Source organism: Mesocricetus auratus, unplaced genomic scaffold, assembly GCF_017639785.1.
Source record: "Mesocricetus auratus isolate SY011 unplaced genomic scaffold, BCM_Maur_2.0 Super-Scaffold_100011, whole genome shotgun sequence".
In the NCBI taxonomy this organism is placed as follows: Eukaryota; Metazoa; Chordata; class Mammalia; order Rodentia; family Cricetidae; genus Mesocricetus; species Mesocricetus auratus.
In genome coordinates this window covers 44,757,306-44,782,620 of record NW_024429195.1, presented here as the reverse complement: position 1 = coordinate 44,782,620, position 25,315 = coordinate 44,757,306, and the positions used below count along the sequence as shown (strand labels likewise).

The 25,315-nt window shown below is 51.4% G+C and overlaps 1 protein-coding gene across 2 annotated transcripts in view; it reads right to left on the bottom strand.

Annotated features, from left to right (window-relative positions):
- Positions 1-4,641: 4,641 nt before the first annotated feature.
- Kif5a (kinesin family member 5A) overlaps positions 4,642-25,315 on the bottom strand; it is a 34,291-nt gene continuing 13,617 nt past the window's right edge. The window contains exons 3-29 of one of the 2 annotated variants that reach the window (XM_005079761.4): positions 25,239-25,312; positions 24,782-24,886; positions 24,300-24,348; positions 23,637-23,692; positions 23,421-23,508; positions 23,050-23,174; positions 21,250-21,354; positions 20,949-21,097; positions 20,719-20,867; positions 19,994-20,169; positions 19,738-19,806; positions 18,328-18,534; positions 17,915-18,061; positions 16,066-16,254; positions 15,495-15,612; positions 15,151-15,215; positions 14,942-15,051; positions 14,332-14,433; positions 13,698-13,758; positions 13,406-13,477; positions 13,171-13,275; positions 10,228-10,444; positions 9,866-10,019; positions 9,486-9,565; positions 9,024-9,051; positions 8,556-8,667; positions 4,642-7,158 (exon numbers count right to left, since the gene is read on the bottom strand). In XM_005079761.4, coding sequence (XP_005079818.1) covers positions 8,589-8,667; positions 9,024-9,051; positions 9,486-9,565; positions 9,866-10,019; positions 10,228-10,444; positions 13,171-13,275; positions 13,406-13,477; positions 13,698-13,758; positions 14,332-14,433; positions 14,942-15,051; positions 15,151-15,215; positions 15,495-15,612; positions 16,066-16,254; positions 17,915-18,061; positions 18,328-18,534; positions 19,738-19,806; positions 19,994-20,169; positions 20,719-20,867; positions 20,949-21,097; positions 21,250-21,354; positions 23,050-23,174; positions 23,421-23,508; positions 23,637-23,692; positions 24,300-24,348; positions 24,782-24,886; positions 25,239-25,312 — 2,879 coding nt within the window. In that variant the 3' untranslated portion in view covers positions 4,642-7,158; positions 8,556-8,588. The remainder of the gene's footprint in view (positions 7,159-8,555; positions 8,668-9,023; positions 9,052-9,485; positions 9,566-9,865; positions 10,020-10,227; positions 10,445-13,170; positions 13,276-13,405; positions 13,478-13,697; positions 13,759-14,331; positions 14,434-14,941; positions 15,052-15,150; positions 15,216-15,494; positions 15,613-16,065; positions 16,255-17,914; positions 18,062-18,327; positions 18,535-19,737; positions 19,807-19,993; positions 20,170-20,718; positions 20,868-20,948; positions 21,098-21,249; positions 21,355-23,049; positions 23,175-23,420; positions 23,509-23,636; positions 23,693-24,299; positions 24,349-24,781; positions 24,887-25,238; positions 25,313-25,315) is intronic. The other variant, XM_040754755.1, reaches the window with a different exon arrangement.

Sequence of the window (25,315 nt, the reverse complement as noted above, 5' to 3'; positions counted from 1 at the left end):
TTTTTTTGAGGGGAGGGGTTTGAGACAGGGTCTGTCTGTGTAACAGCTCTGGCTGTCCTGGAACTCACTCCGTAGACCAGGCTGGCCTCATACTCAGAGATGCACCTCTCTGTCTTGAGCGCAGGGATTAAAGGTGTGTGTCATTGCCACCTCCTGGCACTTGGCGCTTCAGATCCTTCTAGACTGGAGACTCACAAGTACTGACTTGAGCTTCTTATCGCTCCCTGCCCCCATGAGTTGTGACTCCATAGAAATCTTGCTACACTTGCCTAAGTGACAAAGACACAGCCCCTTAAAGACACAGCCCCTTAAAGACACAGCCCCTTAAAGACACAGCCCCTTGTCTACTTGTTCTTCCTTTCATGCCCCTTCCCAACCCCATCTTTTAAAATACAGTCTCACCACGTAGTTCCAAGATAGTCTGAAATTCTCTCTGTAAACCAGGCTGGCCTTGAACTCACAGAGATCCACTTGCTTCTGCCTCCCAAGTGCTGGGATTAAAGGTGTGCACCACCACCCTTCCTCTCTTCCTCTTCCTCTTCTTCTTCCTCCCCCTCTTCCTCCTCCTCCTCCTTCTACAAAATTGCCTTAGCATTTTGTTTGCACACTAGTGTAAGCCATTCCTCTTCACTGGAGCTGTCCTCTCTCATGACTGTCATGGCACTCAGGAAGCAAAAGCAGGCAGATCTCTATGACCTCAAGTCCCGTCTACAAAGTGAGTTCCATGACACCCAGGCCTACACAACGAGACTGTCTCAAAACTCCCAAGTAAATAAATATGTGTTATATACATTCTGTACATTTATCACTGTGTATTGTATGAATACATAGGACGTTGTGTGTGATATAAGATACGGCCTTGCAGATTGCATTGTCCTACAGCTTCACCCGCCAGACTGTCAACAGCACTTTCATTTCATGTTTCCAGTTCTGTACCGATTCCAGAAGCTCAGCTGCGCGGCAAGTCCCTCATGAGCGGGGCTTCTGTATTGTGAGGCGTTATACAGGACCCCCTCTTCATGCTCACTCTCGCATTGCTCCATCCTCTGAATTAAGTGTCAGACCAGGGGACATCTTCTATTCTCCTGTCTCACGCCCCTTCCTCACTGGTTCCCCCCCTGACAGGCTCTAAGATGTTTTATGACCCGGGAAAAGCTCATTAGTGCAGATTTAAATTGTGCCTTCCCATTGTGATCCAACCTGTGTAAGAAATGGCAAGCGGACGCCACCATCATCTCTCCCTTCCCTGTTTTCTACGTTCTCTGATACATCAGAGCTCAGCAGAGGATAGCATGTGTTCCCTCCCTCCCTCTTTCCCTCCCTCCCTCCCTCTTTCCCTCCCTCCCTCTCTCTCTCTCTCTCTCTCTCTCTCTCTCTCTCTCTCTCTCTCTCTCTCTCTCTCATAATTAACCCCCTAACATGGTAGCTTCTTTCTGGACAGACAGCCAAACCAAGGTTGTGTTGCTTATCGCTCACAATAAACGCCACACAGCTGCCCCAACAGCCTGCTCATGATGATTCTGCTCTATCATGCCACTTCAGGGGTTCAAAATACATCTTACACATCTATACACATGTAGAGGACCCCACTCATCAAGGAGGAAGACAACCACCCAGGGATCCCCATCCCCCGTGATGCCTCATCTTCAGATACCTCGGCCTTGGCTGGGCATCTTACCACCGATACCAGAAAGTACATAGGTGCCACTACAGTCAGGAAGCCCACCACCCCAAACTACAAGGGAAAAGGTAGACATTCCAGGGTCTCCCCCCCACTCTCCCACCCCAGACAGATCATCCTCGGCCACTTGCCCTACCACACCTCACTGGGACCATGTAACTGCTCCTCCTCAACTTACATTTGACTCTTCTGGTCCTTTTTGGGGCCCAGTTGTGTGACTTTTCAGGATGTGAATGAATGCCTATTCACTCTGTCTGGACTGAAGAAATGATTGCACCCAAGTCTGGCTTTTTGGTTGGGGGAGGCACTTAGTGAGCATGGGTGAAGGGTTGCAGGAGTGACTCATAGGAAGACGTATCACCAAAAAAAATCAAGCAGTGACACCCAGAGGCTGCCTCTCAGGAGCTCATCCCTTCAGGCAACACCACAGAAGCCGTTTCTCCGGAAGGAGTTCTCTGCTACTGACACAACCTTGGCGAGAGACCTTGCAGCTCTTGTACCTTTCCCAGAATCCTGAGTTGTGTACTTCCCCTTAGTTTCCTTTTTTATTTCTTGTGAGACAGGGTCTCCCTACATATCCCAGGCTGTCCTGAAACTCTGCCTCTGCCTCCCAAGTGCCAGGGTGTCCTTACAGTTTTTGGAGCCTAATAAATTATTTATCTTCCTTCCCCTCCCAAAGAGATAACATCTAAACTTGGAGATATCAGCACAGCACCTGCACATACAAGCACGAAGACATGTGTGGGTGTGTGTTATAAAGCAGTACTTTCAAAATAAAAACCTTCCATCTGGGAAAGAAATTCCATAAGACAGGATGTTCATTCTAATGGGAAGGTTCAGGAAGTCCCCCAAACTGAGCGGATTCACTAGGCACTCCTTCCCCAAGCATATATAAGCAGTAAGGACTTCTAAGAGACACACTCAGACAAGCTGAGCTGCCTGAAGATACCCTCCGACCTGTGGAGCTGCTTGCAGGGTTCTGGAGCGATGGTGAGCGCTTGGTAGCGCTGCTCTCTGAACGTTGTCTGCTCCTGTGAGTCAGACCTCACCCATATCCCTGTGATGGCAATCAGACAACAGTGGTAACTACTTTGGTCTGTCACTGGTTTCCTATCTGGGGTGAGTAGACACTTGTTCCTGTCTCCCCAGGAAGTGCCATGCAACGGAAGATTCTGCACTTGAGTCCCTTAATTTTCCCTTTAAATCAGAAGCAGAGTTGTCTCCAAGAAGAGATTGGAGGGGACCTAGAGGACTTGGGATATAGGCCAGGTGTTCTAGAAGGCAGGCAGGGGAACTAAACAGGAACACGGAGGATGGGGAGATTCTGAGCTGCACCAGAGGGCCAGATGAGTCCACAAACATCTTCAGTGGCCCCAACAGTCTGACTGTACAGTTTCCTCCAGCATAGACGCCTTGAGAGAGGAACAAAGATAAGCATGGTGGTTGGAAGAACGACTGTGCTAGCTGATCTTGGGACAGCAGAATGGAGCTGTTGTCAAGGGAAGGACAGGAATATGATGGAGGGAAGAAGACCTGATGGAAGGACTGATTTGGTAAAAACATGAAGAGAACAGGATACAAAGTATAGACAACCTAGATATACATCAGTCGTGGGATGGTTGAATAAACTAGAGTATGCTTTTTTAGTAAGTTAAGTAGATATATATTGACATGAAAAGATCTCCAGAATGTATTCTAGAAATGTGTGGAAAATCATCTTCAAGGATGCAAACATACATATTTGTGTATTTACATATTCATATAATAAATACCTGTAAGAATATGTGTGTGAATGTATTTGTGCACATATATGTGTAATATATCTATATTAACTATAAGTTTGAGAGGAGAAGGAACATTGGAGGAAAAAGATTTTCAGCTGGGCATGGAGGCCCATACCTGTCATCTTAATACTTGAGAGGAGAGTCAGGAGTTCAAGGTCAGATTTTCATACATTGTGAGTGTGAGGCCACTGGGCTACATGAGACCCTGTCTCAATAAATAGAGTGTCTTAGTTACTTTCTATTGCTGTAACAAAACACCATGACCAAGGCAACTTACAAAAGAAACATTTAATTTGGGGTATGTGGATCCATTGGGTTGGAGTCCATGACCATCATGGCAGGGAGACATGGGCTGGAGCAGTAACAGAGATGACATCAGATCCACAACCACGAGACAGAGAGCTAACAGGGTGCTGTGCATTTTTAAACCTTAAAGCCAGCCCTGCCAGGTGGTGGTGGCGCACACCTTTAATCCCAGTACTCAGGAGGCAGATCTCTGTGAGTTCGAGGCCAGCCTGGTCTACAAGAGCTAGTTCCAGGACAGCCTCCAAAGCCACAGAGAAACCCTGTCTCAACCCCCCCTAAAAAAAAAGCCACCCCAGTGGCACACCTCCTCACCAGGGCCACACCTCCTCACCAGGGCCACACCTCCTCTCCAGGGCCACACCTCCTCACCAGGGCCACACCTCCTCATCCTTCCCAAAAAGTTCCACCAACTGGGAACCAAGTATTCAAACATACAAGGGTATGGAAGCCATTCTCAAAGCACCACACAGGGTTAGGGTGACATTCAGTGGTTAAGAACACTTGCTTCGACAGAGGACCAAGGCTCAGTTCTCAGCAACCACATCCCAGCTTACAACCATCTGTAACTCCAGTTCCTGAGGGCTTGACTGACAGGGGATGTCCTTTCCCAGCCTCTAGGGGGTACCAGGCACACATACATATGCACTTGCAACACACTTATACAAACAAGCAAAACCCCTTTTTTTAAAAATTAAAGCAAAGCTGGGCATTGGTGGCACACGCCTTTAATCCCAGCACTCGGGAGGCAGAGGCAGGCGGATCTCTGAGTTTGAGGCCAGCCTGGTCTACAGAGTGAGTTCCAGGACAACCTCCAAAGCAATACAGAGAAACCCTGTCTCGAAAAACAAAAATAAATAAAAAGCAACAACATAGTCATCACTGGATTTATTTTATTTTAAAGGTATCTGTGTCCACCAAGTAAATACACACTGGGATTTGTGCAGTTTGGTCTGTCTTCCACGCTGGCATGCAAAATTTTGGCAGATGTGAGTGGGCAGGCCAGGCGGCCCTCCTGGTGACCTGGCTCTCTGAGAGGGATGTAGTGAATGTGGGGAGGGAGAGTGTGGTGAGAAGTTACCGGTGAAGGGGCTCTTTCCCGCTAACATAAGGAAGCCACACTTCCCCTTACATCTTGCTGAAGAGAGGGATGTGTCGCCCCTCCCTCGTGGGCTCTCCTGTGGACCATTTCCTTGTATTTTGAAAGAATGTCTGGTGGCAAGATTGCAGACTCCCTCACCTTCTCAGGTGTCCTGCTGGCCTGAGGCCACAGACAGGACGGGGCCTTCCTCCTCCAGCCACTGGGTCTGAGCCGGTGACTCCCGAACGCCATCTGTCCTTTCTTTGGAGTTGTGGTTTTAGGGTAGGGGAACCACACTGGACTCCCTCTTATAAATAAGTGATTTCCACACTCTTAGGGCTGTTTCAGGACCCTTCAACTAATTAAGCATTTTCTACTGGGGGGAACATGAAAAGAATGATTAACCTCTGTTACTTCACCATTTTGGTTTTCTTGGTTTTTGCAGTTGAAGAGATAGATGAGACCCTGAGCCCTTGTCACACTAAGTGTCTTGGACAAGCACAGAACCATTAAGCCACCACCAAAGCCTTGTGTTACTTTTTACATCTTCCTACAGAAGACTTATTTTTGAAAAGTGACAGTTGCCATTCTGGATTTCCCCCAGCAGCACTCTGATACCTGTTACCATCTCTGTCGCCCCTTAATACGTAAAAAGCAGAAACTTTCCCTTGAAGGAGTCACGGCCACTACGCCCCGGGTTTACCAGCAGTCACCCACAGGTTTCCTTTTAGCCAGACGACAGACAGGCTGCCCTGCTGTGAGCAAGTCCTGGCCTCACACCCCAGGTAAGACTGGGTATCTGGATGCTTGGCTGTATTTCGTGGCTTAGGCTGGGTAATGACCTCTGTTCCTGCAGGTGTCACCTTGGTGGGTGGGAGGAAAGGGCTCCCTGAACTTCACCAGGGTCCTCTTGACTGCTGGAGGCGGGGATCTGGGCTAAGAATGCTGTGGGGAGAGCTCTAGATTCAAGCCCTCTGCCTTTGTCACCTCTGAAAAATCTGACCTGTCCCTTTCTCTTTTGTTTTGAGTCAGGGTTTTGAGTCAAGCTATCCTAGAACGGACTGTGTAGTCCAGGCTAGCCTCAAATTTAGCAATTCTCCTACCTCGGCCTCCTGAGAGCAACATTTACAAATGTGAGCACCACCATACCCGGCTTTTGTTTTGAGGTGCTGGGGATCAAAACCAGGGCTTTATCATGAGCTAGGGAAGCTGTCGGCCACTTTGCTGCACCCACACCCCTGCCTCGTCTTGAAAGCGCACTTGGTACCAGATGAAGATTGCAGAAGGAACTGTATGTGGGAAGGAAGATACACTGGGGAAAAAGCCAGACTCTAGCTAGCTCGAAGGGAAGGCATCTAGAAACAACTATTATGTCGATGAAGTGGAAGCCCCGAACCAGAGTCAGAAGTGGGAGAACGGGCAACCCAAAAGGGAGAAGGAGTAAGCTTGCAGCTTCAACTGAGGGCACTGTGATAGACACCCCACGGCAGACCCCAGCCTGTTCACGCCCCAGGCCCGGGGAACCCACCGTTTCTGACTCCGCTTGCTTGTAACTATCGGCACAGACAGATGAGCAACCATTTCTCAGAGGTCCGCCCTCTCAACCTTCCAGAATTTTTTTTAAGACAACTCTAAGTTCCAGTTGTGATATCTGGAGTAGAAAGTATCAAAAGAGGCCTGGGCTAGACAGGGAAATAGCCCCTTGAGCAACCCATGCTCAGACTGCGGAAGGAGAGAGCAGAAGGCAGACTTCGTGGACGGAAGTGAGCTCCCACAATCTGACTCAGGTGAGGGGTGTATTGGGGGCATGATTTAGCAACCCTTCCGCTGGGTCCTCCTCTGTGCTCTGTGTAAAGAGGGGGGGTCTGTTTCTCTCTTTTCGTAGATGCTAAGACATTCTTCTGCTTAAGGCTTTGTATGTGCACGAGGTGTGTGTGTGCGTGCGTGTGTGTGCATGTACACGTGTGTGAGCGAGAAGAGCGCGGCCTCCCAGCTCCATTTCCCTTATCTTGTGACAGTGTAAGGAACGAGTGTATGGAAAGAAGGAGGAAGACACTTCCCTCCTCCCTAACGCCAAACGAGGAGGGAGACTATGCTTAAAACCTGCTAAACGCATCACCAGATACTCAGAGTACGAGAGAGAGAGGAGAGGTACAGCAGCAGCTTCTCGTATATAGATATAGAGGACGAAGGGAGATGGAGTAAGAGGAGGCATCGACAGTCCAACAACACGGGCTGGGGAGGGAGCTAGTATCAGAGGCCACAGGTTGCAGCATGCTGAGAGAAGAGGCCTCAGTCCCTCTCAGAAACTGGGAAGGAAAAAGAAAGAAGGCAGCGTGAGGAACCAGCCGGAGCGACCCAGGCTAGGTGCAGGTGCAGGAGCACGCACACATACTTTGGTTTACAGTTCTGTTCCTTTAACGCCAAAGCTGCCATCACCCCCAGCCAGCCCAACCCCTGCTTCTCCATCCCAAATTCTCCCAGCATCTTCTTGCCCTCTCCAGTTCTCTTCCTCATGCTTTGTGCACGGACCATTCTGGAAAAGCCTGGCAGGGCTTGGCCTAGTGTAGCCCAGCAAGAGATTTTCTCTTGATCCTAGTCAGGCAAGGATCTGATATAGATATAAAATAGGCTCTAAAGCAACCATAACATAAACCCTGGTGACACCAGGAAGGGGGGGGGGTCCTGCTGCTCCAAAGGACTTGGCAAGAGAGAGGTGTGGAAGCTAGAGGGGTTGGAGATGGGAGGCAGCTGGTTTTCATGTCCAGTGAACGGCATGGAGAGGACTGGTGTCACTAGCTAGAGGGACCAAGAGTCAGACAGCATCATAGTCTTTGGTAGAATTATCAAGCAGACATCATCACCTTTACATGAGGCATCTTGGTTCAGAACGTCTCCATGTATCTGAGATTATTTTACGATGGAGGCAGAGGCACGATGGGATGTTCTCCCAAGCTCTCCTGTTACCTAAGGTCTGTGACTTGTGTGGCTGTGTAGCTGTCGGGCAGCCTTTGCATTTTTTAAAAACGTGTGACAGCGACCCCTAGTGGTGGAAATCAGTACTGTTGTTACCACCAGCACCCAAGGGCGCAGGCATTAGGGTGCACGAAAGATTTGGGCTGGATCTAACCTCCATAAGGGAAAGTGAGCGGATGTGTGATGTGGGGATCTTAGTCAATATTTTTGTTTGTTTTTGATACACGTTCTCACTACCCCAGGATTCCTTTGAACTCATGACCCTCCTGCCTCTGTCTGAGTGCTGGGATTATAGGCATGTGACACCATACCCAGCTAAGCAGGAGTTGAAAGGTTTTGAGAAGGTTTAAGAAAAATAAAGGGGAGGTGTTGGGGAGATGTCTTAGTTATAGGCATGGGGACTACGCTCAGATCCCCTACACACACAGGAAAGTCAGTCTGTCACCCCAGCACTGGGGGACAGAACAGGCAGATGGGGAGGTGGGGTCAGGGGTGAGCGGCCAGCCAGCCTAGCCAAACCAGCAAGCTCCAGTTTCAGTGAGAAACCTTGTCTCTCAGAATAAGTGCATTGTGATGGAGAAAGACACCCCTACCGAACTCTGGCCTGTGTGCATGTTTGAGTACGCACACACACACACCTCACACACACACACACACACTCAAAATAATATAAAGAGAAAAGAAACAGGAGAAGAGACCAGAGCCAGAGATAGAAGTTGCCTCAAACTACCTGAAAGTGCAGATTGGTCGCCAGGAATGGGAGTTAGCTGGCTGCCGTCTCTTGGTGGAGAGGGAAAAGCTTGGCCTGGTCCTCAGCCTTATAGCCGCATGGCAGGTCACTCCTGGAGAAAGACATAGGACAGTCAGCTCCATTCCTGCCACACTCAGTGCTCGGATAGCATGACTATGACATAGCCAAGGGCAGGCAGGGCAGACGCCCGCTTCTCAGAAAACTAAGGCCTTGCCCAAGATCAGAAAGTTCCCAAAAGCAGGAGAGAAAATACCAGATACCCATGGCGTTCACCCCAGGTATCATAACTGGGACAGGGAGGGGCTTAGCCCAGGGATGACATGAAGTGACCACAGTGAGCCTCATTCCCCCTCCCCCCACAAAGCTGCAGGAAGATCAAGTGGAGAAAAGTTGTTCACTCTTCCTGGTCCCCACCCTGAGAACCCCAGGTTAGTGGAGTCTGGGTACCTGTTGTCGTTGATATCTGTGGCATTTCCTGAAGAGAATACCATTGAGAACACGTGGTTAGAAAAGGCTGATGTCAGGAAAACTTCACAAGCCCTTCCCATCCTGACCCCTCTAAGAAACGGGTAAACCTGGGCACTCCATCCTCAGCTACCCAAAGCTGTACCAGTCGGGCTTAATCCCAGCATTTGGAGGCAGAGGCAGGCGGATCTCTGAGTTAGGCTAGACATCTACATAAGGCTAAGGTTCAGACAGTGGGCCCATGTGGATGCCCCCTTCCCTCCCCCACCCTCCCTCCCCTGAGCCAGCAATGGAATGCTGGGCAGCAAGTGCTCCACCACTGAGCTCCGCCCCATATTATCTTTTTTATTTGACACCCTGGTGTGGAGAAAGATCCTGTTAATCTGCCATAAACACCTCGCAACATGCCCCAGCGATCCCGTAGGCTGGATCTTTGTCACTCACCATTGTCCATGTTGGCCTTCTGGTAGGAAGCCAAGGGACCACCAGATGTGGCTCCGCTGCTGGCACAGGAGTTAGCAAAGCTGGAAGGGACAGAATAGAGACGCAGTCTCTGTCCTAACCATTCTGAGAATCACCATGCCCACACTCCTCCCAGCCACTCATCCTGTCCACTGCAAGGAAAGAAACGGATAATCACAGAGACAGACGGAGGAGGGCGCATCTCCTAATCACATGTGGAAAGCCAAGGAAAGGGCTCAAAGCCATGCGACTTGGAAAATAATTAAATTTAGATAAGCCAAGAGCTGACACCATCCTACGGCTGGCTTCTAGGTCCCAGGCAGCCTTGGGCTGGAACTCCGGCCACACCCATGGTCACTCACTACATATCTGAGGTGGAGTTAGGAGCAGCCTGCAGGTGCAGGTTTTGATAGTTCTGGAAGAGGTTGTTGGTGTAACTGATACACTCTGGGCTCCGGGTGCCGTAGGGGTTGGTGGGTGAGGAGGCTGGGTAGTGGCCAGGCCTCACAGGTTTGGCTGTGAAAGAGAAGAAACAACTGTGGGAAAACTGTTGGTTAGTCACCCCGAGTTTCCCCTGGTCCCCAAGGTCAACACCAGCAAAATGATGTTACCACCCTTTAGTGGGAAGGCTCGGGCTAGAAGCAAGCACTGTGCTGTCGGGCGCGGAGGAACTGGCCGGGTCCTCCCCAGTGGTGACCGGCCTCACCTACTGGCGCCCACTCACCGATCTGGGCCGAGTGGCCCCGCTTGCCCGAGCTCTTGTACCGCACAGCCTCCTTGATGCGGTCCACCTCCTGCTGGTAGCGACGCTTGTCCTTCATGGCGCCCTCCTTGGCCTCCTTCAGTGCACCCTCCAGGGCCTTAACTCTCTCAGCCGTAGCCCTAAGTCGTTTTTCCAGTTTAGGAAGCTCACAACGCAAATCTGCATTGTCACGTACCAGCTGTGAAGTGACCCAAAATAGAGTCACCCAGTGGAGTGTGGGGGTTGGGGTAAAGAGAGAGTAAGGAAAATCAGGACTTGTCATTTCCTTGAGAGACCACCGCCTTCCCTCTAGGTAATATGCGGTTCTATCCGGTTCTCTCCGGCTCCCTACATCATTTTCTAAGCAGCCAAACCTCCTGCAGCCCCGTCCTGGGTTCATCCACGTAAATGCACTCTCCCTCCACTGTATGTCACAGCCTGTGCCCTCAGGGGGGATGAGATGCTGTGTGGGCATTCGAAGGGAGGACAGCAGGAGCACACGACAGTCAGAGGGCGGACTGAGGAGCGCAGTGAGTGCAGAGCAGGAACGGGAAACCGGGACTCCTTCGCAGCCACGCAACGCCTCCGATACAACCACACATGGAGCCTCCCACACTGCCACGCACACACTGAGCCTCCCACGCAGACACGCACACACTGAGCCTCCCTCGCAGCCACGCACACACTGAGCCTCCCACGCAGACACGCACACACTGAGCCTCCCACGCTGCCAAGCACACACTGAGCCTCCCTCGCAGCCAAGCACACACTGAGCCTCCCACACAGCCACAAGCACAAGGAGCTCCCCTGGCAGCCACACAGGCATGGAGCCCCCCACACAGCCACGTGCTCGGAGCCTCCCAGGAAGGAAAGAAAATGTTTGTGATCGGATCACACAAACATTTGTGCTCATTACCTTCACGCATCCAAGGACCTCCCAGGTCATCCTCCCCAACCCCATTAAAATTAAACTAGAGCCTGACAGCAACCACCCTGCAGTCAGAAAGGCCCATGACTGGGGCACTTGATACTAAGGGGACAGGAGGGGGAGGCTGGGGACAGCTGGGGACAGCCCAACTGGTCAGCACAGAACACAGCAGTGAGGAAAGGGACAGAGCTTTAGATTTCCCTGTACTGCTGGGTTAGGTTAGCTCCGGACAATGCTGATTCAACACCGCCATTTCCTTCATAGACTCATATCTGCTGGGTAGGGCATCGTGTTTATCTCGTCTGCCCTTTAGGGGAGCAATTTTTGGAGTTTGGGAGTTAAAGCAGAAGCAGAGGCTTTGAGGACGGAAAGGGGGCAAGCAGAAAGAAAAGAGGGAAAGGGAAGAGAGGAGAGAGAGAGAGAAAGAGAGAGAGAGAGAGAGAGAGAGAGAGAGAGAGAGAGAGAGAGAGAGAGAGAGGGAGGGAGGGAAAGGGAGGGAGGAAAGAGAAGAAAGGAAAAGAAAGAAAAGAAAAATTAAGAATGAAAAGAGAGGGTCATACTATGTAGCCCAGGCTGGCCTAGAACTCACTATATAGCCTTGGCTGCCCTCAAACTAGTTTCTCAAGAGCTAGGATCACAGGCATGTGCCACCATGCCTGGCTTCGGTTTGATATATACTAGAATTGGGCTTTGTGCAAACTACTCAACAAACATTCTCAACTATACTCCACTCCAGCATGCCTTTTTTTTTTTTTTTAAGATTTCCTAGCTGTCATTCAACTTTTTGGTGAAGATGCTATACCATTTCATAGTAAGAGGAGGAAGGAAAGATAATAGTTAAGCCCTCTGCAGAGCCAAAGAATGCAAACTCAACAGGCTTTGACCAAGTCGGGTTTGGTAAGTTTTCCAAAGGACACACAGTCTTTACTATGCGGACATGGGCATCAGGCTGGGGGAAAGGTGAGCTTGGCGACTGAGCATGAGTCTAGTTAGATAGAATCTAAAGGACTTGAGAGGGAGCGAATGAAATTTAGGGTGGGGCTTACTTTATGAACCAGTGAAAGAGCCAGACTGTTGAGTGTGTTGGCCCCTTGACATGAACAAGGACACTTCTGCTGTGGACACAGCAAACATTTCCTGTCCTTTTTCCTCCGGGCTGCCTCTTTACCCACCCAGCCCATATACCTTGGAAACCCAGTCTTCCACCTACAGAGCAAGCAGCAGCAAGCAGGGGACGGAGAAGCAGCAGCAACTCAATGCAGGGTCTGACTGGCCCCCCACCAGGGGGTCACGTGAAAAACATTCAATGTTCTGCATACCTGCCCCAGGTGGGCAAATGGAGTTGTTTGATTTTGCTAAGAAAAAGCCCAATTCCCTTTATCTTTCTTTTTTTTTTTTTTTTTTTTGGTTTTTTCGAGACAGGGTTTTTCTGTGGCTTTGGAGGCTGTCCTGGAACTCGCTTGGTAGTCCAGCCTGGTCTCGAACTCACAGAGATCCGCCTGCCTCTGCCTCCCGAGTGCTGGGATTAAAGGCGTGCGCCACCCTTTATCTTTCTTATATCCCTGTCTGAAGTCCAGTACTTTTATACCTGACCCCAACCCACCACAGTGCTAGAGATTGCCCCATAGGGCCTCGTGCAGCCTAGGCAAGTCTCTGCTCATAGCGACCTTAAAGCCATCCTCTGTAGCACAGCCCCTGTGTCTCTACAACTTCCACAACATTCCAACCTCTTCCTCCAAGGCAGGGCTGGGGACTTCCCCTTCTAGCAAAGACAAGCAGAAACTCTGAAGAAGGGAGAACGGGTACAGAGCAAAGATCAGTGTGTGGTGTGCACATGGACCCAGAGAGGATGCCAAGAAGGGAGTCAGTGAAAAGAAGAGGAAGCTACTGCCGGCCGCACACAGCCAGCCAGCTCTTCTCCAATGCAAGGGGCGGTTCGAATTTCGGCAGCCCCAGGCCTTGCCTCAGGTTCTCTCCTGCTCCTTCTGGATGCTTACCTGTTTGTGAACTTTTGTAAGCTGTTCCAGGTTGTTCTCAAGAAAGGAGATCTTCTGTTTCTGGGAGTGAATCCCCCCACTGTCCTCGGGCTCCATTTCTGCACTCTGGTCACATGGAAGGGAAGAAAGGCATGGCTGTCCTGAGGCCAAACCAACCCCACAGGGGACAACAGGCTAGAGAACCCCGAGAAGGGGAGGAGAATATGGGGTGTGGGGACTTGAAGATGGCACTCACTTTCTTGACTCGAGTCGTGACGTCTTGAACGAACAGCTTGCGAAGGTTGTGGAGGGTCTGGAGTTCCCGGGCCTACAAAGAATAGCTCACAATAGGGGACGGCTGGATATGGGGTCTGCCTTCCCCCTCTACAGTCCTTGAAACCTTCAGTCTACATGGACAAATGGGTCGGCCGTCCCAGATGAGCGGTCGCACCCCAGGAAGAGGGCAGGAGAAACAGACTAGGGAGAACTGAGGAGGACGGAGAGCCGCCTCCTAATCTGTTAATTTGGCACAGAGGGAAACCACTCACAACTGTCTCCTCCAGCCCCTTGAGGTCCTGCTTGGACTGCTCATGTCGCTCGTACAGAAATCTGTAGCAAGAGAAGTAAGGGACAAGAAAGACCCCTCAGGATGCTTCTTCCCCTAGTATTCCTTTTATCTTACCATTGTTTACTATGCAAATTACTTGTGTTTGCAATGCAGTAATCAGAAAGGAATCCTTAAAAGAGAGTTAGGAGGCATTTGATGAAAGGCCGTGATTCTGTTATTTACAGATAAACTACCAGTGTCCATCCTTGCCAACTGTCTTTTTTATGCTTAAAACATAGCCACATACAAAGTTTCTTAAGACCATACCCTCTGTACTGCTTCAAGACCTGATTTTCATACTTGACAATTCTGGCTGTCCTGGAACTCACTCTGTAGACCAGGCTGGCCTCAAACTTGCAGAGATCCGCCTGCCTCTGCCTCCCGAGTGCTGGGATTAAGGGTGTGCGCCACCACACAGGGCCTGGCAGTCACTTCTGCTGGCCTCCTTTCCTCTCTCCCCACCCCCTCATGCTTGCTTCCTGTGACTGTCCTCACAGAGGTCGCCCATACGTCCGTCCTGCGTCTGTACGTCCATCTTCATCACGGTTCCCAGCCTGCCGGGGAACGGTACTCACGTCAGCTCCTGGAGTTTGGCGCTCTTCTCATGCTCCTCGTTCTTCAGCCGCTCATAATCAGCCTGAAGCTTCTCCAGCTCCAACTGCAGTTTCTGGTTCAGGCTAAGGAGGGTGAGGGCACGGAAGAGATAGAGACACTAAAGAGAGGAAAGGGAAGCCCCACCCCTCAGGTATGGGGATAAGCATCAGCTACCATTTTCAGGACACCATGGGACCCTGAGTGATCCGATTATAAAAGCCTCAAGGACAGAGTTAATTCTAACTTCATGTCTTTTTCTTTTAATTTTTTTTTTACGTGTGTGTTTTGTTGTCTGCCTGTGTGTCTTTGCGCTACATGTATGCCTGGCACCTAAGGAGGCCAGAAGGGGATGTTGGATCCCCTGGGACTGGAGTTACAGATGGCTGTGAGCCACTATGTGGGAGCTGGGAATCAAACCCAGGTCCTCTGGAAGAGCAGCCAGTGCTCTCAGCCACCCTGCGTCTCTTGAAGTTAGTCTTTGAAGTATGTGTCATTGTTGAGGAAATGACCTTAAGACACTAAGGATCACTGGAGTGGCCAGAGAGATGAGGAGACTGGAGGGACACTCAAGCTACCCCCTAGGACCCTTACTCTTTAAGCTCATCAATGGTCCTCTGTTTCTCATTAATCTCGTCTCGGAGGCGGGCCAGCTGTCGGTGATGGGCCTCGCGGTGATTCTCCATCTGCAGTTCTAGGGCCTTCTGCGACAAGCCAACGCTTTGCTCAGAGCCAGACTCCCGGCTGACGTGGGCACAGCCCTCGCCATGCCAAGCACACGCCCCGCACAGCTTCCGGCTCACCTTCACTTCTTCTGCGTCTTGTGTGTCTGGTTCCTTGTCTTTCAGGGCCACTTCATGCACAGTTTCTAAGCAAAAGAGAGGAAGAGAGCTGCATGATTCCAGAGCGCCAGGCCTCGGGGGAGGGGTGCCTAGGGATGGGGAACAACAGAGGGTCTATGGTGCGTGTAAAATGAGCTACAGGCAAAAGCCAGGCTACATGTTAAGTAGCAGACGAGCTGACACTCAAGCCCATACTAAGCAAGAGGCTATTGGGTTATTTCTTCCCATGTGGGCGACTTTCCTTTGGAGTCCCTTCTGGGAGCTCAGATCCAAGGGTGGCTGGGATGGACCCGAGACGGCCTCACCCTGCGCCTGAAGCTTGGCTAGCTCATCGCTCAGGGAGTCATAGGATTCCTCCAGGTGCCGTTTCTTCAGCTCCACACTCTGCATGTATTCCGTAAGCGAGCGGATCTTGGCCTCGTGCTGGCAAGGGAAGGTAGATGGCGTAAAGGGGACAAAGGGAACAAGGGTCTCGCACTGTAACCCGGAGCTCTCCTCCCACGCCGCCCCTCCTGCTGCACTTTCCTTAAGGACACAGTCCTATTGAGACTCTGCAGACAATCAGGTCAAAGGACAGCCCCCCCATTCCAACCCCTGGGCCTGGATCCTCCCCAATATTACCCCGGGTTCTTAAGTCCTTGATCTCCATTGACCCACAACACTGGCATGAAGGTGGGTGTTGGGGAGCGTTTTTGTTTTGATTTTTGGTTTTTCGAGGCATTGTTCTCTGTGTAGCCCAGTCCTGGAACTTGCTCTGTAGACCAGCCTAGCCTCGAACTTGGAGACCCACCGGGCGCGTGCCACCACCGCCCAGCCAGTTTTTCTGTGCCACAGAATAGGCTTTCCACACGTGAGCCCTCACGTTCAGACACTCACCTGTGAGATGAGCAGCTGGCAGGATGACAGCTCCCTACCAGTCACCTCCATCTTGCGATGGCATTCCACCTGGAGGCTCTCCAGCTGCCTACACCGCTTGACCACAGACTTGACCTCCGACTTGATTTTGCTGATGTAGAGTCGGGCCACCGTGAACTCCTCTTCGATGGCCCCACTGATCTCCACTGGCTGAGGGTGGGCAGAGGAGGAAGAGCTGCTTCTCTGAGGCAGAAAGCGTGTACCTACTTCCTTTACCCTCTGCCTGCCTGAATCACATCCCGCTGCAGGCATTCAAGGAAGCTGGGAATTCCTGAACACCTTTGTGCTGGCTGCTTTTATGTCAACTTGACACAGCTAGAGTCATCTGAGAGGAGGGAGCCTTGATTGAGAAAATGCCTAATAAGATCTGGCTGCAAGCAAGCCTGCATGCCTGCCTGCCTGCCTTCTTTCTTAAATATTTATTTATTATGTATACAGCATTCTGCCTGCATGTATCCCTGCAGGCCAGAAGAGGGCATCAGGTCTCATTACAGGTGGTTGTGAGCCACCATGTGGTTGCTGGGAACTGAACTCAAGACCCCTGGAAGATCAGCCAGTGCTCTTAACCTCTGAGCCATCTCTCCAGCCCATAAGGCATTTTCTTAATTAATGACTAATGGGGGAGGGCCCAGCCTATTGTGGGTGGTGCCACCCCTGGGCTGGTGGCCCTGGGAGATATAAGAAAACAGGCTACACAAACCAATAAAGTCGCACGCCTGTGCATCAGCTCCTGCCCCATCAGTAGACCATGACTAGGAATACATAAACCAAATAAACCCTTTCCTCCCGCCCTCTTGCTTTTGGTCCCGGTGTTTCAACCACAGCAATTGTAAGACATGGCTCCCATCAACTAATATTTCACTTCAAAGCCTCGGCTGACATTCTGAGACTCCTCCCCTTCACTTTAAAAATCAACCAGTCTTGTTTTGTTTGCTCTATTACCCATACCAGTTCCATCCCCCACCCCACCCCTTCCCCCTCCCCACCCCTTCCCCGGGCTTAAGTGTCGGCCTCCGGAGGACTGGGATTACAGCTGCACACCCTTCACCCAGCCGGACTTCGTTTGTAGATAAACTAGTTCTGCCTAATAACCCAACAGGTTGGTTTTTCTTTTATTTCTTTGTTTTGTTTTGGGGTTTTGTTTGTTTGCTTTTCAAGACAGGGTTTCTCTGTGTAGCCCTGGCTGTCCTGGAACTGTAGACCAGACGAGACTCAAACTCACAGAGATCCGCCTGTCTCTCTGCCTCCTGATTGCTGAGTTTAGAGGTGTGCTCAGCCACCACTGCCCGGCTTCCAAAGGGTCGTTTTCTTATGCACAGATGTCATTCCCACCCTGTGTCAACATCTAGATCCTGCCACAGGAACCTCTCTCTCTCTCTCTCTCTCTCTCTCTCTCTCTCTCTCTCTCTCTCTCTCTCTCTCTCTCTCTCTCTGTCTCTCTCTCCTAAGTGAACCCTTTAGAACGTCTTCTCAGCTTCTCAGTTGTTCCTACAAATCTCTGTCATTCTGTGTCTAATCTGAGCACAGTGTATTTGTTTTGTCAATTAAAAACAAACAAAAAAGGTCTGCTTGCCCAGGCTGGCCTAGAACTCTTGTTTTCCCTGCCTCCGTCTCCCAAATGCTGGGATTACAGATGTGTGACATCACATCCACCTCTTGGGAGGGATGTTTCTTGGCTCCTCGGCCTGCCTTTCTCAGCACCCCATAAGGATAGATTGTCCCACCATGCCTCACTCCCCAGTGCCCAGAGCAAGAGTGCCCTGAACAACACTGCCGTCGTGTCGTCGTCCCGTCCCACCCCCCAGCTTACCAGCTTAATCTCACCGCTGCCCACGATGACACTGAACTCACTCAGGTCCTTCATCAGCCCATTCAGCACCTCGGCAATCCGTTTTCGCTGGTGTCCACTGACCTCCTGGAGCCGCTGTAGCTCAGACTCCAGGGACAGCATGGTGGCCTAGAGACAGCCCCTAAGGTCACTACCATTGCCACCCTCCCGCTCCCCTTTCCCAGAGCCTCTCATGTCACCTAAGGCTCTGAGGGCTTCTATGAGAGAACACAGACCCTGCAGAAGCCTCTGGAAGAGAAGGGCACACTGCAGAGGCAGGGCAGGGGAGGGCGTCTCAGCACACCGAACACCAGTGCTGGAGGAGCGGCAGTCATGGCAGGCAGCAGGGGCGTTCTGAGGTTGGGGTGCCCTTGGGACGCTCCCCAGCCACTCACCACCTTCTGGGACAGTTCATCCACCAGCAACTGGTTCTGCTGGCTCTTCTCCTCCACCTCCTGGGACTTCTGGTCATAGTTGACAGCCAGCTCCTCCAGGGCCTGCAGCACCTCCTTCACCTCATCCTTCGCTGCGTCGTTCTCCGACTGCAGGTGGCTCAGCTCCCGCTGGACCTTCTCGTTGTCTCCCCGAGTAGACACCAGCAGCTTTGAAGGAGAGGCAGGGCATGTAAGACCGCTCTCTGTCAGTGATCACCTCGTGGGCCCCTAGCTAAGCTCCAACACACCCCCCGACACACGCTTGAAGTACAAGTTAAAGGGATGTGAGCATCAGGCCTCATTAACCAGAATGGGAAAGCACCTGGACTCCATCATCTGGACTTGAAGAACAACCTGGTCGGTCACTATGTAACTTCAAACAGGCTCAAACTCTTTTTAGTTAGTTTGTTTTTGAAAGAGGGTTTCTCTGTGTAGCTCTGGCTGTCCTGGAACTCACTCTGTAGACAAGGTGGACTCAAACTCAAAGATTCACCTGCCTTTGCCTCCTAAGTGCTGGGATCAAAGGTGTTAGTATTCAGGCATCTGTACTGGCCTGTCCTTGGGGTTCTGACAGGATACGCCCTCAGCTGCAGCCACTAAGACCACCTGTGCAAGTTCACTATGTTCCCTTTTAAATGGGCCCTGCCCACCTCCCCCTGCTGTCTCTGTCTCTCTCTCTCTCTCTATGCTTCTCTGCCTGTCTCTGTCTCTCCCTCCACCCTCTTCTCTTCTCTTCTGCTGCTCCTGTCCCCAGAGGCCAGTCTCCCCACTCCCCACCCCTCTCTCCCCTAATTAAAAACCCCTCCTCGTGAACTCAGTCACCATGGCATCTTTCTCTCTTGAGCCAATTGTTTAAACTATAACAAAAGGCATGCACTATCATGCCCAGGTTAGCCTTGAATTCTTCCTGACTCAGCTTCCTAAGAGAAGTTTCCAGACTGCAACTATTTTCATGGGTCACTAGCCAGTAAGGAGAACGCCTATTCTTCCATGCCTTTTTCTTTTTAATAAAGTTCCATGTATCCAAGTCTTTGTAGCCAAGAATGACCATGTGCCTGTAATCCATCCAGATTACAGGCACATGACAGATTACAGGTGTGTGTGTGTGTGTGTGTGTGTGTGTGTGTGTGTGTGTGTTTACAGGCATGTGCCAGATTACAGGCGTGTGTGTCAGGTCACAGGTGTGTGCCAGATTACAGGCATATGTGCCACGACATCTGGCTTACACTGTACTGGGGATCAGCCACAGGGCTTCATGCATGCTACGCCCACACTCTGCCAACCCAGCTTCCACATCCTCAGCCCCTCCCACGCTGGGAAGCACTTTCGGATTTGCAGGGGTGAATACTGGGTTTTCACTAGGGCTGTTACCTCTTCCTGGTCCAGCATCTGCTGCTTCAGTTTCTCAATGAGCTGGCTCTGCTGGTTGATTTCATCGTCCTGTCAGGGGCAAGAGGGAATGGTGAGGGGCTACTTCTCCCATTTCAAAGTGCCAGGACCAGAGGAAGAAGCGAGGTCCCGTAAGAACCGGAGTGCCTCTTTGAGTTGGAGAGCTCACACACCAAGAGGACTACAGCACTTCACTTTTAAATTCTCAGCCTTCAGCACCATGCCCAACAGCCTTCACCTTGTCATCAAGCTGCTTGTAGAGGCGGCGGATCTCTTCCTCATATTTCTGCCTCTCCTCAGGTGCGATGCGGACCACAATGGATGAGTTGTCATTCACGGGGGTCTCCTCGCACAGCTCAGCTCCCAGAGCTGAATCCTCCCCAGCCAGGCGCTCAGTCTCAGGCACGTTCTCTCCTGACAGATGGATAGAAGGAAGGGAAAAGCAGTGTGAACGTCAACATTATCAACCTCACAGTAACCAGCACCAACTATGAGACCTATGAGACGAAGATCTGGATGCCTAAGAGGGGGTTTCCAGACTGAGTTAGTTCAAGTGGGCAGATCCACCTTAAAGGTGGGCAGGACCATCCCATGGACTGGTGTCCAGACCGAAAGAGGAAGAGGACGGAACCTCAGCTCTCATCTGTTTCCTGACTACAGGTGCAATGTGAGCAGCTACCTGGGCTCCTGCCGCCACGCTGCCCCTGCACCCTCAGAGCAGATACTCTGGCTACAGGTGGGGAAAAGAGTTGCATGCTTATTCCAACCCTCCCTGAGTCCTCCTCAGAGCCAGGATCTCAGCCCCCCCCCCCCTGGAGGATCTTGGTAGGTGATCAGTTTATTCACACTGTGCCTCTACACTTCTTCCAGAAACGGCCTTGCTTCTTAGAGATTGTTGCTGGCCTTAAACACTCCCAGGTGGGGCTGTCCCTAGGCCTCGCCCATGGGAGCTCCGTCTCTAACCATTGCGCCACCGGCTTAGTTCGGCCTCCAGCTTTGCAATCGTCTCCTTCTGGGCCTTGGTCTTCTCCTTCTCCTTCTCATATTTCTTCTTCCATTGCTCAGCAGTCAACTCCAGATTGACGGAGGCAGTGTTCTTAATGGTCTTTGCCCTGGGTGAAGACAAGATTCATTGTTGGCCTTTGGTGATGGGGGGGGCACCTGGGACACCTTCTGGGGGCCCTGACACTGACCGCTGCCCGAACATCAGAGTGGACTTGGTCTCCGCGTCGTTGTAGCTAGACGGAGAGCAGCAGATGAACATGGTGGTCCTGCAGTTCCCGCCCAGAGAGTCCTGGAGAATCCGGGTCATTTTGCTGTCACGGTACGGCACGTAACTTTTCTAGAGCAGGAGGCAGACCACGAATGAGAAAAATAATTTCAACAGGGTAACAAGGGATAGTGGTGTTCACTGAGGGTTGAACAGCCCATGCATTGGGGCATGAGGAGAAGGCAGGGAGACGGGGAAGAGGGTGAGGGGGGATGAACACTTACAGTGCCCTCAGCCAGGGCGGAGATGACATTCCCAAGGGCCGACAGTGACTTATTGATATTCTTAGCCTCATCCAGCACAGCACCCTCTGCCCCAGTCTTGCTGACCTGTCAGAGGGTTACAGGACAAGTGTGTCAGGAAGAGCCACACACGCTGTCACCACATCTTTCCTCAGAAGGGCCAAGTCCAAAAAGAGGGAGGGAACTGAGAAGAGGACAGAGATGCTCAGCCAGGATCAGGGAGACCCTTCCTCCATTCCCGACCTCTCCTGGGGATGCCCCTTACCATGACAGTATACATGTTACATACTATCACTTATACGAGATATTCAGGATGGGCAAATTCAAAGCCAGAGGGTGATTCTGTGGTTTCCAGGGGATGGATGGGTATTGGGGAGAATGGGCAGTAACTGTTGGGTAAGGAAATGTTCTAGAATTTGGCGGTAATGACAGTGTATGATCTTGAGGAGAAACTTAACTGACTGGACTGTTTGGGGGTGAGGGTGGGTGGATTCTCACTGAGTAGCCCAGACTGGCTTCATAATCATGTAGCCCAATCTTGCTCAGCCAACTGCAGGGATTGCAGATGTAGACCACCACTCCTGATTCAGGATTGTTTCGTGTTTTGTGTTTTTGCAGGTGCATATGTGTAGGGGCCACAGGTCAACTTGGGTGGTGTTCCTCAGAAATTGACACATTGCTTCTTTTGAGCCAAGGTCTCTTGCTGGGACAGGGAACTTTCTGGTTAAGCTATGCTAGCTGGCCAGTGAGCCTCAAGGATCTGCCTGTCTCCACCTCCCTGGTGCTGGAACTGCAGGCATGCACCACCATGCTCGAATTTTTATGGGGTGCCGGGGACTGAACTCGGGTCCTTAAGCTGGTAAAGCAAGCAGTTTACCAACTAAGCATCTCCCCAGCCCCACATTTTGTTTTGTTTGAGACAAGGTAACTCATCCAGGCTAGTCAAACTCCTGTTTTGTCAGCGATGAACTTCCGATCCTCCTGCCTCCATCTCTCAAGTGCTGGGATGGCAGGAGTGTAACAATATTGCATTGCTAGAGAGACCAACCCAAGGTTTCATGCCTCTACCAAAGGAGTTATGTTCCCAGCCCTGGAGTGTGTGTGTGTGTGTGTGTGTGTGTGTGTGTGTGTGTGTGTGTGTGTGTGTGTGTGTGTGATGGGGACAGGGTTGGGGCAGTGTGAGCATGCACAGCATGTGTATGATCAGGGGACAACCTCAGGTGTTGGTTCTTGATTTGAGGTTGAGTCCCTCCAATGCTCACTGCCACTTACACCATCTTCCTCTAACTGTAGGAATCCTAGAATTGCAGGCCTGAGCCACCGTGCCTGGCTTCGTGTGGCTTCTGGAGATCTGAACTCAGGCCCTCAGGCTTGCACGGCAATGTACCTACTGAGCCATTTCCCTGTGATACATTTTAACGGTGAAATATTTGCTTCCTACTGGAGAGTTGCCTGTTCTTCCCAATGTGGCATGAAAGGTGTAGTATCACATGGCCAAATTTAGCTTTCTTTCAAATTTAATTGTTTTTGTTTTGTTGTTGCCGTTTTCTGGCTTTTTGAGACAGGGTTTCTCTGTGTAGTCCTGGCTGTCCTGGAACAAGTTCTGTAGACCAGGATGGCCTCAAACTCAGAGAGACCCACTGGCCTCTGCCTCCCAAGTGCTGGGATCAAAAGTGTGTGCCATCACTGCCTGCTCTCAAAATTTAATTTTTAAAAAGGCAAAGCTTCCCCTGGAGGATTCCTTTTCAGCCCCCCACCCCACCTTCCTCCAAAATTCCCGACCTTCTCGCTCCCAGCCAGGTCCACAAGGTAGAGCTTCCCGCTGAGCTTCTGCTCAGTCTCTATGTTCTCCTGCTTGATGTTGATGAGGAAGATGCTGTGGCTCCGAGAACTGTGCTCATTCATATCTGCAGGGGTGGAAACATGGTCCCCTTACCCAGCCACCCCTGCAGGGCGGCAACCCTCAGCCACAGTGCCCGTTAGCTGCCGCTCCACCCACCGAGAGAGAAAGGGCCACCAGGACCGTCCCTGCTGTGTCACCTTCTAGGCAGTGGGCTACACAGACAGGAGGTCCTCCTCCCATTCGCTAGCCCCTAGTAGACACAGAAGCCAGAAGACCTCCAGACCCAAGAGCTCTTTATCTCCCCACTCACTGGTGACAGCTACGTGACGGTTCGACTTCCCTTCATCAATCACATCCAAAATCTCCTCTGGGCTGGACACGAAGCGCTCAGTACAACCCTGTAGGAGGCAAACAGCAGGGACCGTACATTCTGATCTTGCTCGCCTACGGTCTGGCCACTGACCCCTCTTTCCCTCACACGGGCTCCTGACGCCTGAGTTGCACACAGAACTCAGCCTTCTCTCACCTTGACAAAAGGTACCCGGTTCTTGTCCTCGTGCACAGACAGGTTTGTCTTGGTCACTGAATCAAGACAGAGCAGGGTGAGAGAGACCAGTGCCCACCCACCCCTCGGTACTCTGCAGGAAGACTCCCTAGGGAAACCCAAAGGCCATGTTCATGGGAGGCTCCATTCCTTCCCTCCCCACGGGCTCCATATGTGTAAGGGCTGAGCCTTAAGCTCATCCCCAGCTCTCTCAGACTTTGGGGAATTTTTTTCTTCTTCTGAAGTACAGGGGGCTGAATGGAGATCTCACCAGTGCTAGGAAAACACTTTGCCTCCTGCCCTATATTCCCACCCCTTTCTCCTGTCTCTGTTTTCCCTATTAGTTAGGGTTTGAACGCACGTCCTCACCCCTGCGAGGTGGCTCCACTCTTACCTCCTCCCACCCCTTTTCAATCTTGCCAAGTGGCCCAGCGTGGTCTCAAAAATCATAACCCTCCTGCCTCAGCGCAGGCTTCCAGGCAAGTGCCACCATCCCTGACTGAAAGTCTGTGGAGGGCAGAACCAGACAACTCTGGTGTGAAGAGACACATCCTGGATGCCCAGCTAAACCAAACTCTGGATAAAGGCGGTCTCTCTGCCCTCAGCCTCCTCGTATACATTCACCCACTGAGCCCAGGTACTCACCATCCAAAAGGTCTCGGATCTTATCCAGGTAAATCTCAAAGTAAGAAACCTGGTCGGGAAGAAAGGGGGCGATGGATGTGAGATGCTCTGCTTTAATTTTGTGTGTGTGAGCATTTTGTGTTCGTGTGTCTATACATCATGTGCGTGCAAGGTTCGAGAAGAGCCTATCAGATCCCTAGGGACTGGAGTTAGAGACGGTTGTGAGCTGCCATGTGGGTGCTGGGAATTGAACCCGGGTCCTCTGGAAGAACAACCAGTGCTCTTAACCCCTGAGCCATCTCTCCAGCCCCAAGAGGGTAATCGAACACAGGAACCCAAGCCAACGTGACTGGCTCAAGAAGAGTGGGCTGGCAAAGTGCGGGAGAGGGCACCTTGGTGAGAAGCTGAGGTAACCAGAGGGGAGGGTGAAGCTTTAGCAGGCTCATTCTAGACTTTTCCATCCCATCTCCATCTGGGCCCCCCAGAGGTCATCTGCCCATCACCTTAATGTGGAATTCAAGGTTCTCGTCCATGGAGTAGATGTGGTTGAAGATGTCTCGAGCAATCCGAGGGATGATTCCCATCAGCTGAGGGTCGTGCAGCTTTCCCTGAGGAGGGAAAGGCATACCAGAGTAAGACAACTCAGAGGGGACACGGAGGTAAGGAGTCACAGGAAGATGGCCACCGCTATGTCTGCCACCGCATGGAAGCTGGTAACTGAGCAGCATCTGCTGACACTTTTCAGGGTCCGAGGAGGACAGCAGGGGTCACGAGAGAGAGGGGAAGTGGGCAGGCTAAAGGGATTCCTCCAAGCCTCGCCTACCACACTGCTCCTCACGCATCCTCTGGACCCACCTGCCTCTGATTCAGCCCCCCCCCATCCCTGCATCGCCCCTATAGAGATCCTAGATCTTCTGCGGACCTTCCTCGCATTCCTCAACCCCAAGTCAGAACCCTCACCTCCATGGTATGTGTTTTCCCTGAGGATGTCTGTCCATAAGCAAAAATTGTGCCGTTGTAGCCAGCAAGGACGTCTG